Source organism: Apostichopus japonicus, chromosome 14 (assembly GCF_037975245.1).
Source record: "Apostichopus japonicus isolate 1M-3 chromosome 14, ASM3797524v1, whole genome shotgun sequence".
Classification (NCBI taxonomy): domain Eukaryota; kingdom Metazoa; phylum Echinodermata; class Holothuroidea; order Aspidochirotida; family Stichopodidae; genus Apostichopus; species Apostichopus japonicus.
Window position 1 is genome coordinate 23,894,466 of NC_092574.1, and position 12,793 is coordinate 23,907,258.

Here is a 12,793-nt window from a genome sequence, read left to right on the forward strand (position 1 = left end):
CCCTATACCACTTCTGTCTAATCAATGCAAGACCCTCTACCACTACTGTCTAATCAATGCAAGACCCTCTACCACTACTGTCTAATCAATGCAAGACCCTTTACCACTACTGTCTTATCAATACAAGACCCTATACCACTACTGACTAATCAATACAAGACTATACTACTACTGTCTAATCAATATGGACGTATTATTTGAGCACTGACACAAATGCCTCCCCCCCTTTCTCCATCACTTTCTCCTCCCACTCAAAATACAACCTGCGATTTAAATTTTTTCTCCACTAAAAATAATCTTTTTTTTTTTTACAATTATGGTTATGTAAAATTTACTCAGTCAAAAATTAATTTCTATTTTGAACTTATTGAAATTAAATCTGATCACCAAATTTTCTACCAGTGTAAATCTTCTTTTAAGTGAAAGGAATTTCTTTCAAGTTGGACATAAACCTAATTACAAATAGCTCTAAACAAAATTATTATTTTTCAGAAAGAAAAGAAAAAGGAATAATGAGAAGAGTTGTGGATTTTTATGTTCTGCATATGTTTTATATTCTGGGCTGCTTTAAGCTAAATCATGTACAATATCATAACATCTAAACAACTTCCATTGAATTTCCATTGAAGATATATATAACAAAATGTGTTTCAGTTTTACATTAACACATATTATATCGACTCACTGTATATTAGTTTCAGACAATTACATATTGAAGAGTAGAAGCTTAATACCTCTTTAAGTTTAACTTTCATGTGATTCATCTTGTTCCACTGGCAGTAAGTGAAAGGACACATTTATAAAGATCATTTGTTTATGGTGTATCACGCATGGTTCATTAAAATGGTCATTGTAAGAAGCACATTAAATCCGGAGAGCATGTGATATCATAAAACGCCGGGAGACTCCCTGTACTAGACGTCGAGTCTGGTCTTATGTAATTCTGACAGTATCACACAGCTGATTAGACACTTGTAGTTCAAATTGACTGCTATAAATTTTATTTGGCAAATCTGGTTCTTCCATGTGTGTGCTATTCTGTTGCCATGACATTTTGTTTGCTGCTATGCAAAGTTTCTCTTGCCATGGCAGGTGGGAAGAGTAGGTATTTTACACAAGGTTGGGAGAGGATAAATGATGACCATTTGCATAGAATCATCATAAGTTTGAGAGAAATCTTTATAGCATCAACAAAACTTTCTGTTACCAAGGCAAAGTCCCTACCTCTATCGATCTACTGTTCCATTGCATTTCATACTAAAGTACTTTCTAAATGGTCACAGACAAACATATATTTTTCAGCACATGTAATGTCCAGTCATGAGAGCCTCATAATGTCACGTTGTACATACGATAGAAAGATGGCAGAATGATTCCACAATCTGAAACAAGTATGCTTGTGAATAAGATGAGGGTCCTTGAACAGATACATTAAAAGAATGACAATTTATAGCATGTAACTCACTCATGCTAACAAATTCTAACATTCACACTGAGATAAGACAATCCACAAAAGACCAAAATAGATACTCAAAATGAAAGACTATTCCATGCACAGCTTTAAAAGTGATGGACAGGATGTAGAATTAACTTTTATTTAGTGAATGAAAGTAACATCGAAACAGACATAAATTTATGTATGTTACGAAGGAAATTAAAACCAATGGAAGCTCGCGATTAACTCACAATCAAGAGAACCATACACTCACAAATACACAATATTTTACTAAGATCACAAGATTTAAACAAGTTTATCGCAGATGTCTTCCATACATTAACGCCAGTAGTAAGGTTATTGTCAAATCCCAGTCCATGAACTTAGTGAATTCATACAAACATTCTGCTAAGACTTCAGTGAAAAGCCAATCAAATGTTTCTATGTCGAAATATAAGCTCGGAATACTGAGAATTTGACGTAGAAAGTGTACAGTAGATAAAGTTTGTACAAGCATTTAGACGTGTATACTGTACAACTTTATGTACACATTGTGCAAAGGCTATAGAATGTTTACATTTCCAGAGGACTGCATAATCGGTGGTTTCTTTTTCTCAGTATAGGAAGCACAACAACAATTACATCAATCAACATGTTTCAGCTTTGCAAGGAGTATTAGTCACACCTCGGTAGCACAAACTGTTATAAGAGGTGGGATTTTTGTGGTGTATGATGGTGAATATGTGATGTATTTTTGTACTTCCCCATTAGTGACTCGGAAGGATCTTATTCACTCAAGATAAAAATACAGCTGCATGACTCCTGCAGATAAGCAATCACTGTACAGTCTATGGACATACATGCATAAACAATAAGGTCCATAACTAGGTGTGAGTTCTTTGATGATGTACAAATAGTATTACACACAGTAGTAAGATAATGGCTACAGTAATCACCCAGCTTATGTTTGCAGAGTGTGATATTAAAATGACTGAGTGAACAGGGAATGATCCAAGAAAGAATATCATGTTACACCAGAGTTTTGATTAATATACCTGGTCTTTTCTTTGAAACTGGTATGGGAAAGTGTACAAAATGTGCATTCTGCTGTATACATCTGTGACAGAACACATAGCATGGATACATTCCACTAGCTACAACCAGAATGTATTGAGCTGCTCAATAAATTGTCAATGATTTTATCATGACATTTGACAGTTAGATTTCAGTTGCAAATTGTATTTAACAAGGTTTTTATGTAGCCCTTTTATAATAGACTAACATTATATTCTACATATCAATAAGCATGATGCATCATTTGCATATTCAATCATGTTGTAACATGTTTCAGCTGCGGTAATCTTTACTAACTCCTGTAGCATCAATCTGATTATGGACTGAGAGCACTTTGAACCTTATACAGCAATGAGCTAAACACATAGTTTCCAGAGGCTTACAATATCACCATCAAGGACTCAAGAACATGACGTAAGAATATTTCTTGCACTCTTAATCACATACTTTACATCTACAATTGCACATATTCCTCATATTATGTCATGCCATATACAACAAATGGTTATCACTTTATAGAACCCATGCAATGAAGGGCTGCAAGCACAACAAACGTGTAGGTCTTTTACATTCGTAGCAGATTTACAATGTATGCTGGTAACATCACAGCATCCATACACTGCAGAGTATAATGTTAGGTTGTTTCATCATAGCTGACAGTATATGTATAATGTAGGGATAAACCTATTATCTATAAAGGCCTGTTACATCACAGCACCATTGCAATGTAGGTAGACATGCATATTCAACTTTTTACAAGGTAATTACTCTTTGCATAAAATGAAATGTTTCCGATGCACATCGATCGGTAACTAACACATAAAACAACCACTAGGAATGACTGATTTATTTAAGTTGTTGCTAAACTGTCAACGGCTGTACATCTGAGCATCGCTGAAACACAGAGACCAGGAATGAAGCAATAACAACCAAGCATAGCATTTTCAGGCTGTCCAGAGGCTATGCAATTAGTCCTTCTTGGCGAGAGCCACCACAGTGAATCGAACTTCATTCGGATCGTGTTTCATAAATTCCTGGCAAACTTTCGCTGCGTCCTACATGGAAACAGATAAAAGGAGAACTGTAATACCAAACCAGATTCAGGCATGATGGAGTCTTCTCACTGAATAAACTTTAAACATTGATCAAATGAGGTACTATCCAAGAGCACTTCCTACCAGATGCACCAACTCTAACATTACAAACTTTATGAGGTACTTTCCAAAAGCAGGGCACCAGTTGCACCAACTCTAACATACAAACTCTAGGACCATGAGTTACTTCATGTTGCCTTAAAATCATGCAGCTATTAGTTTTACTTGGTCACCTGATAACAACATTAGCCTAGAACTGATATGTAAATTAGGCTGAAGCCACATAGGTTTGCTTGATCAGAGTAAGTGATGGTATTAAGTTTGGACAAAATTACCCCATTTTCTGTTTTCTTTCTTTGAAGTATATACTCCCTAACATCTGTTTTGAGAATAATGCAACATACAAACAATACATATATATATATACATATCTAGTGTTGATGTATTTGTGTAACATGAAACTTAACTACCAAGCTGCACAGTAATATACACAGTTTAATGACATTCATGGGCTGAACATTAATGTAGCTGTATCAATTGTTTCAACTATTTAGTTGTTCACATTACTATGAATTTACTCAGTTTCAGTCAAAACTACTCACAGCTTGTTCTAATTCTATTTTCACCCTATAAACCCCTTCACACCAATTTCCATTGTATTTTTATATGATTGGCTGAATAAATATCTATCTATCTAAAATATCTCTCTAGAGACTACTCTACAAAAAAATATGAATTGATAAATGAAACAAGAGCCCAAGGGCACTGTGGTTCCTTGCTTGGGGTATATGACAATACACATAATATTATCAAGCAAGATTGGGCTGAAATAGTCCATGTAATTGTGGTCCTACATGTTCCCATGAAGTAACCAACACTATAGCCAACACTTTTGTGATCACAAAATGTGATCAGATTTTTTATCAAAAGGCACTTTTTAGATCTAAATATGGCGTCGCAAATGTAAGAAATATAAGAGACCTACAAGCGTGTCAACAGATATGATAACAATGGTGACCTCAGATGACATGACCTTTAAGTTTCAAAATGTTCCACCACCCCATTCACAACTTGTCCCAAAATATCAACCATGTCACACCTTGGCATTGAGATTTAATTGCATTAAATGTCAAAAAATTAACTTTGAACTTGTATGTAACTTCACACACAAAGGTCACCCGGAGGTCAACCAATTGACATTTTTGATCGGTGAGACCTAACTAGAGCATGACTGTAAAAATTCAAACATTTTTTCTTTGCCCATTTCCTCCCCCCATAATACTACTTTTTTAACATTAGCTGACCTTTGGTGACCTTGGATCACATTTGAAAATATTCCCCTATACCATTTGCAACTTGTCCAAAAAAATCAACCTTGTCACACCTTGGCACTGGGAGTTATTGCATTAAATGTGTGAAAATTAACTTTGACCTCAAATAACTTCGCACACGAAGGTCAAATGGGGGTCAACCCATTGACATTTATGATCAGAAGGTACCTTTAACATCTGAAAATAGTATCGAAACTGTAAAAATCCACAAAACACGAAAAGGTCACCAGAGGTCAAATTGAGGTCAAGGGTCACCCAGATGCGGGTCAACAATTGGATTACATTGAAGCAACTCCCAACCCTAATGGACAATTTGTTCTCAAGTTGTCGCAAAAATACTAGTTTTTTATCATTAATTGACCTTTGGTGACCTTGTATCACATGACTGTTAAGTTTGAAAATATTCCCCTATACCATTTGCAACTACTCCAAAAATAACAAGCTTGTCACACCTTGGAACTGGGAGTTATTGCATTAAATGTCTGAAAATTAACTTTGACCTATTATAACTTCGCACAAGAAGGTCACACGGGGTTCAACCGATTGACATTTATGATCAGAAGGTACCTTTGACATCTGAAAATAGCATCGAAACTGTAAAAATCCACAAAACACGAAAAGGTCACCAGAGGTCAAATTGAGGTCAAGGGTCACCCAGATGCGGGTTGACAATTGGATTGCATTGAAGCAACTCCCAACCCTAATGGACAATTTGTTCTCAAGTTATTGCAAAAATACTAGTTTTTTATCATTAATTGACCTTTGGTGACCTCGGATCACATGACCGTTAAGTTTGAAAATATTCCCCTATACCATTTGCAACTTGTCTCAAAATATCAACTGTGTAACACCTAGGCACTGGGAGTTATTACACTAAATGTCTGAAAATTAACTTTGACCTCATATAACTTAACATACAAAGGTCACCTTGGGTCAACTTATTGACATTTTTGATTGATGAGACCTAAATTAGAGCATCAAACTATACAAAATCAAACATTCTTTTCTTTGCCCATTTTCTACCCCCAAAATACTAGTTTTTTGACATTAATTGACCTTTGGTGACCTCGGATCACATGACTGTTAAGTTTGAAAATATTCCCCTATACCATTTGCAACTTGTCCAAAAATATCAACCATGCCACACCTTGGAACTGGGAGTTGTTGCATTAAATGTCTGAAAATTAACTTTGACCTTGTATAACTTCGCACACGAAGGTCACACGGGTGTCAACCAATTGACATTTTTGATCGGAAGGTACCTTTGATATCCAAATCTAGCATCAAAACCAAACATTTTCTTTTTTGATCGTTTCCTCCCAAAATAAGCACATTTTTTCTAATGTGACCTTTGACCTTTTGACCTTGGTTTCAGATGTAGTTTAATCTCCTGATTCAAAAAAACAAAACAAAAAGTCTGTACAACCATCCTAACTCCGACCGAAAAACTTTGACCCCATATAACTTCGCACATAAAGGTCACACGGGGTCAACCTGTTGACATTTATGATCAGAAGGAACCTTTGACATCTGAAAATAGCAACGAAACTGTAAAAATCCCAAAAACACGAAAAGGTCACCAGAGGTCAAATTGAGGTCAAGGGTCACCCAGATGCGGGTCGACAATTGGATTACATTGAGGCAACTCCCAACCCTAACAGACATATCGTTCTCAAGTTATTGCAAAAATACTAGTTTTTTATCATTAATTGACCTTTGGTGACCTCGGATCACATGACCGTTAAGTTTAAAAATGCTCCCCTAACCAGTTCACAACTTGTCCCAAAATATCAATCTTGTCGCACATTGGCACTGGGAGTTATTGCAGTTTTAATATTTTCGGTTTTTGGACCATAACTGACCTTTGGTGACCTTTGTGGGCACCAAAAACAATAGGGCACACCTTCTCCATATGGGGGATCTATAGTCCAAGTTTGCCCTCAATCCAACATTTCCTTATTGAGATAGAGCGTACCCAAGCAAGTGTCACAGACGCACACACACACATACACACACACACACACGCCAACCTGACTGCATAGGTTCCTTTTGCTAAAGCAAGGAACCAAAAAATTAATTACATTGAGGAATGTATCAGCCGTGGTTGCTCCATGATTGATGGGAAATTCCTTACGCCCATCCATCTCATAAATACACCCATCCTTGTTGATCAGAGCAATAAAATGATTGTTTACATGGTCTTCTGCTGAGGGAGCCTGAAAAATAAGAGAAAGGGAGAATTTATTAGCAAGGTGATAATCTACTTATAAAAATTACAAGATCTGCCGTTTGTATCTTAGAACGATAATCTTTAAAGACAACAATGGAAATAATACATAAAAAAAAAATAAGAAAAGAAGAGCTCACAAAAACACATATTACCATTACCAATAATTGGTATACAGACATCAGGTGTGAATTTATATTGGTAAGTATTCATCTGTGTTAAAATGTCAAATATATTTATATCACATTTCAATTCTGTACCCCACAAAGTACAATATTGCTCATATCCCCGGTAGAATATCTAAATCATCACATCACGTGGATCAGAGTAATTATGAATCTGTTGTATCTCACGTCGTCACTGTCTGTGATATTGGGCGGAAGGCGTCTAATAACACAACAACAACTTTGCAACCATATCGATGTGGCACAGGTACTGTCAATAACAACACAAACGACCTTGCTCCACCCTGGTAAACATGGACCTATGGAAACTGAGGGGTACATACAGGGTGCCCTCTCCCCATACTGGTCTGGATCCCAATTAAATGTTAAATAATTAATTCAAACATTGAGGTTAAGATATGAAAAAATTATGGAGAAAAACACCCTAAAATTTACAAGTTTATGATTAGTCTGCAGTCAGTTTTTACCTTGAAAAATGATATAACTCTGTATAAAGAATCACTTTTCTCTCAAAGTAATATATGCTCAATTGAATTAAATACTAAAGCAGAAACTTACTGCATTGCACACTCCAAAAGACAAATATTTGTATAAAGTTCCATAAATAGCCTTGAAAAGAAATGTTGTATTGGGACAAGACAGTTAACAGTAATAATTAGGTCTTTGTTCATATTTATGAGAGAAAGCTTACCTCTGTTTGTCCTTCTTGTGCACTCTCCTCATGGGCCACAGATAAGCTTTTATCACTCTCCATATAAGTTGCCCTTTCATCTGGAGAGAGTGCTTTAGTCTTCTCAGCAAATTCTTTTAGAGGGCTTTCTAAAGGACAAGTTAATAACAGCATGCATGTTAAGCATGTCCTTAGTTTTAATGGAAAATATGACAAAGTAACACATTACTTAAAGAGAAATAGAATCACTCTTCTTTGTAGTTAGAATTTCTCAAAATGCAACTTGTTGTAGAAATATTACATATTTCTCTGAATAAGCAAGTCAAATATTACAATGAAAATGAACACCTTTTTTTCTTTTTTAAACTAGATATCGTTCTAAACACATGATCATCAACATGTATGATTCAGTTAAACAAAGGATAGCGACACTTAATTTAAATACCTGCTAGGCTGATACCAGCTGTAACAGTTTAAGGCTAGCCCCACACTATACAAGTTGAGTTGCATCTTTCAAAGTCGTATAGTGTGCGGCTAGCTTAAGGCATTTCAAAGAAGCAAATAATTGTGATACAATAGCGCATATTTCGTCTATACATCTTTAATCTGCTGTCTTACCTAAGTTCACTTGTTCTTGTACATTCAATACAGCATGTAACAATCCTACTGTTCCACACGCATTCCCAATGGTCTGCTTCAGAAAGTAAACATTAGGACTGACAGTCTGACCATCTCTCTCTATTGCAATTAGTCTCTCCCTATCTGCTTTCTTAATCTATGAAAGAAAGAAACCAATGTCAGCCATGACCATCTCTTATTCTTTTAACCCCCTCCCTCCCCCCTCCCCCCCTGGTAACACATTGCATAATTCTATACAGATTGCTATAGAAGTACATCTTCAATATGTTAAAGGAGACACAAAACCCAACTATCATCATTAGCTGATATGATGGAAATCTTTGTGATGAAGAACTCACCCATACAGCTAAAGCAGAACCTTGCTCTTTTGGGGAGATATCATAGCTTAAAAGCTGTTTCTGAGGACTGTCACTTTGAAAATCGGTCACTAGTATAGATCTGTTTAACATTAAACATTCACATTTTCAAGGTAAAATGTTTAACCGTATTGACATTGAAATTCAAAATGTTCACTATCCAGAAAGAACAGTCTTCCTATGTGGAATACAGACACATATAAATGTATAAATACATATGAGCAAATGGACATTTCTTTTACCAATTTTGTGCTAGCAATGCAGCTCTGCCACCAACCATCCCTTTAATAACTTTTACAGAGTAACTTGACATTGTGTATTCACTGTGAAATATTTTCACAACTTACTGCCAAAGCCAGAGTCACTTGGTATAAATCACAGAGAATAAAGCAAATTTTGAAACCATGTGAGATAACCTTTTGACCCCCTGAGCCAATTTTGAGACAACCTGTTGACCTCTTGAAACTCATAAAACTGATAAGGGCCACTTCAGTGTGTTTAAATCAACTGGCACAAGAGTTTCAACTCTTTGAAGCAGATTTGATTCCTATCTGGCTATGTATTGTTGAAGATTTTTCCTTTCACGAAAATAAACTGATCTAGGGTTTTTGTACTCCCCAAGCTGTCAATATCTCAAAAACGGTACATAGGAATTAAATGCAAATTTCACCAGAATGCTTCAAAGATTATGTTCCTCTTTAACATATGACCTTGACTACAGTATTCTTTTAATATTTCTTTGCAAGTACTTGCTTTTCTTGGCTTACATTTTCCGTCTCAGGAAATAGCAAGATTAAAGCCACCACAGGTTGAGGTAACATAGCGAGGAGATCAGGGTCCAAACCAAACACATCAGTAAACATCCAAGCCTTGGACATCCCTAGTTTGTACATATACTGTGTAAGAAAAAGTAAAAAGAGTACAGTATAAAGCTGCTTTTTTCTCTCAGAGAGATTTTGAAAGTTAAGCAAATAATTCAGAATATTTACGGACATACATGAATCTCAAAGTTACAATGCAAAACCATACCAAATTGTTTTATTATATCCACAGGTTGATAAAAAATTTACTTTTGTGAATAACCTCAGGGGCGGATGCAGGATTTGTGACAGGGGGGGGGTCTGACTTGTCCAGCCGCACCTGAACGTAAGACTATCTAAGCAGAGCGCCACCATCGGTTGGTGCAGAGCGTACCAGAAAATTTTTGGCTTTACAAATCCCCCAGATGGCCGGAAACGGCACTTCCCGAGTATTCTAATCTGCATGTACCTAGCCTGAAAATATGGATCTCATGTCTGCAATTTCTCAATTGATGAGAAAAAAACAATCTATGAAATATGGTAATACATATCAGATGAGTTGAGATGATACAAAAATCATAATGCCTTTAGCCCCCAATCCCCCTCTCGTTCCGTCACCACTGTTTGATGCAGGGCCGGATCCAGGATTCTGGAAGGGTGAGGGGTTTGGCCTCCAGTGATCCTAGGGTCTAAGGGGAGTGGGTTTCCTTCTATCCATTGTGAAATTCTTGGATATTTAAGTACAACAGGGAAGCCCCTTCAATTTAGCCATGCAAAGCACCTCTTTTTTTTTTCTTTTTTTTTTCTTTTTTTTTTTTGGCCAAGAGCAGGGGGGGTCCGGACCCCCTGGACCCCCCTCTGGATCCGCGCCTGAACCTTGCCTCCTCGAATTTATTTAGTGTGGCTGCAACATCACAGAATCACTTTGTCTGGACTCACCAACATTATTACAACGAGCTCTGATATACTGAGATCAGTTTCCAAAAAGCCCTTTATAGACATCAAAGGAGAAAGACATTTATCCAGAAAATGTGCCAATACATATTGTGAATTGAGATTTCTAATTTAGCATTAGAGAAGTCAGATGGAATATGACTGACTTAATCAAGTTAATAATGAATAATATGATTCAAAGTGAAATCTAATATTGTACCCTTGTAAGAAACACATATTTGATAATTAATGACCTCAGTCTGACCCTGTCTACTGATAATAAAGAGCTGGATTGCATTGAGCACATTGCTCTGACGAATTGCTGTTTTCCACAAGTTCTTGTTCACCTCAACTCATCAATAAAAATGTTCAATAAATAATTTAAGACGATAAAACAACATATAAATCTAACCAGTTGAAATATATCATCTAAACAAAAAATTTCATAGCTAACACAGATGGCCTCGACAAACTTCAGGGGTGAGCGTTGATGCATCCGTTTACATAGAACACTTCAACAGTCAGCTTTTCTGGCAATATGACAAGTAAATAAGGCTGTTGTTTTTTGTGATGAAACCTGGCATGGCTGGGCAATAATGGATCAGTAGAACTGCATGTATTCACTGCAATCTTTTTGATATTAATCAAACTTTACTAACCTTTGTCATCACCTGTGAAAACAAAATGAAGAAATATTTGTGCTTTGTAAGTTGAAAACTACATAAACAGTCATAACATATTATTTCTGTTTACTTTGAGTTTAATCACTATAGAGCTTATCTTCTTTATGATACCCTCTTTACCTACAAAACATTGTGATATGTAATGCAAAATTGAGAAATCAATGACAGTATGATTAAGAAAGGGAGAATGAGGAGGCCAAAAGTATTGTAAGATAAGATAGTTTCATCATTGTCATCATCACTTAGTAGCACTGAAATTTGTTGACATTCTAAGTGACATATTCAGGTGAAAGTTTGTAAATGTGACTTTTATGTAATAGTATGTTACAAAAGATTTCAAGTACAGGCTTAACTTTAGTACTTATTTTAGTAATTAGTAAATCAACTATGATCTGACCTCAACTGGAACACGTCTAAGTACTGAGTTAAAGTAGTTGTCAGGTATTAAAGTAAGGTACTGACTTATGTCACACACTGCACAAGAGTACAGTAACTCTGTACTAATATGACATGTTAGCCTTGATATTCAAATTAAAGCTGTACGTTAGATGTACATAGGCCTAACTTTGTTTAACTTTAAGAAGGCCTAGGCCTATAACTTAGGGGTAGGATTAATAGGCTAGGCCTAAATTGTCTTTGGCAAACCTTTAAGTTTGGGTTGACATAGGGTACTATAGCCTTGCATGAACTTGCTAAAAGTATAGTCAGTATTGCGAAGTTCGGACCCTGCGAAGTTCGGACACCCCTAAGAAATACACGATTTCACCATGAAAACCTACAGCAAGAGACAATTTCAAGAAAAACTACGAAGCTACAGTTATTTTCTCTCCAAAATGACCTGTGTGCAAGCAAGTACTTACATATTTGCCAAAAAAGGAAGTTACAGTTTGGCGAGTTTTAAGGCTTAAGTGTCCGAACTTCGCAGTGTCCATGCTACTACTACTAGGCCTTCTACTAGGATATTCTTTTTCTACACTGGCTTAAAGTCTAGCGTAGCTTACGCCAAATGTTAGGCCTAGTTAAGTTAGTCTAACGTTAAGCCTATTCCCCTAGAATATTCTGGGCCTAACGTGTGGTCGCTAGGCTAGTGGGGCGTAGGCCAATTGCAATTTTGTTTATTTACAGCTGTTTTTTCATAACAATGGGAATTATACATACCTCTGGGTTGGACTCCAAAGGAATCCAGCGTGAAATGGAAGCATCAGTTCCAGGCATTTTGAAGTGATAACACAGGACAAAGTGACCAATGCCTTGAACCCGTTTTGACTCTGACTGGGGTTACGTTAATGAATGTCCGCTGCAATAAGTTCGTTTTGTTAATAAGTTCTTCATCAAGGTTTATCGTCAAGCGAGGTAACTGCGCACG

At 36.3% G+C, this 12,793-nt stretch overlaps 1 protein-coding gene across 6 annotated transcripts; it reads right to left on the minus strand.

The window, feature by feature from the left end:
* Positions 1-529: 529 nt before the first annotated feature.
* On the minus strand, positions 530-12,792 carry LOC139980207 (ubiquitin carboxyl-terminal hydrolase isozyme L3-like). 6 transcript variants are annotated; one of them, XM_071991694.1, is made up of 7 exons: positions 12,586-12,792; positions 11,404-11,415; positions 9,779-9,907; positions 8,635-8,791; positions 8,038-8,165; positions 7,016-7,150; positions 530-3,564 (listed from the first exon to the last, which is right to left on the minus strand). In XM_071991694.1, the coding sequence occupies exons 1-7, from the start codon at positions 12,640-12,642 to the stop codon at positions 3,478-3,480; spliced, it is 705 nt and encodes a 234-aa protein (XP_071847795.1). In that variant the 5' UTR covers positions 12,643-12,792; the 3' UTR covers positions 530-3,477. The 6 variants fall into 6 exon arrangements, with proteins under 6 accessions (XP_071847795.1, XP_071847799.1, XP_071847800.1 ...); XM_071991698.1 differs by lacking the exon at positions 11,404-11,415; XM_071991699.1 differs by lacking the exons at positions 11,404-11,415; positions 12,586-12,792 and adding an exon at positions 11,199-11,255.
* Position 12,793: the final 1 nt, after the last annotated feature.

Coding starts and splice junctions, on each gene's coding strand:
- LOC139980207 (XM_071991692.1), bottom strand. CDS start 10,276: ATGCAGATTAGAATACTCGGGAAGTGCCGTTTCCGGCCATCTGGGGGA. Junction 8,792..9,778: donor TATTTCCTGAGACGGAAAAT/GTAAGCCAAGAA, acceptor TTTCTTTCATAG/ATTAAGAAAGCAGATAGGGA. Junction 3,565..7,015: donor CGGCTGATACATTCCTCAAT/GTAATTAATTTT, acceptor GTTTCCATGTAG/GACGCAGCGAAAGTTTGCCA.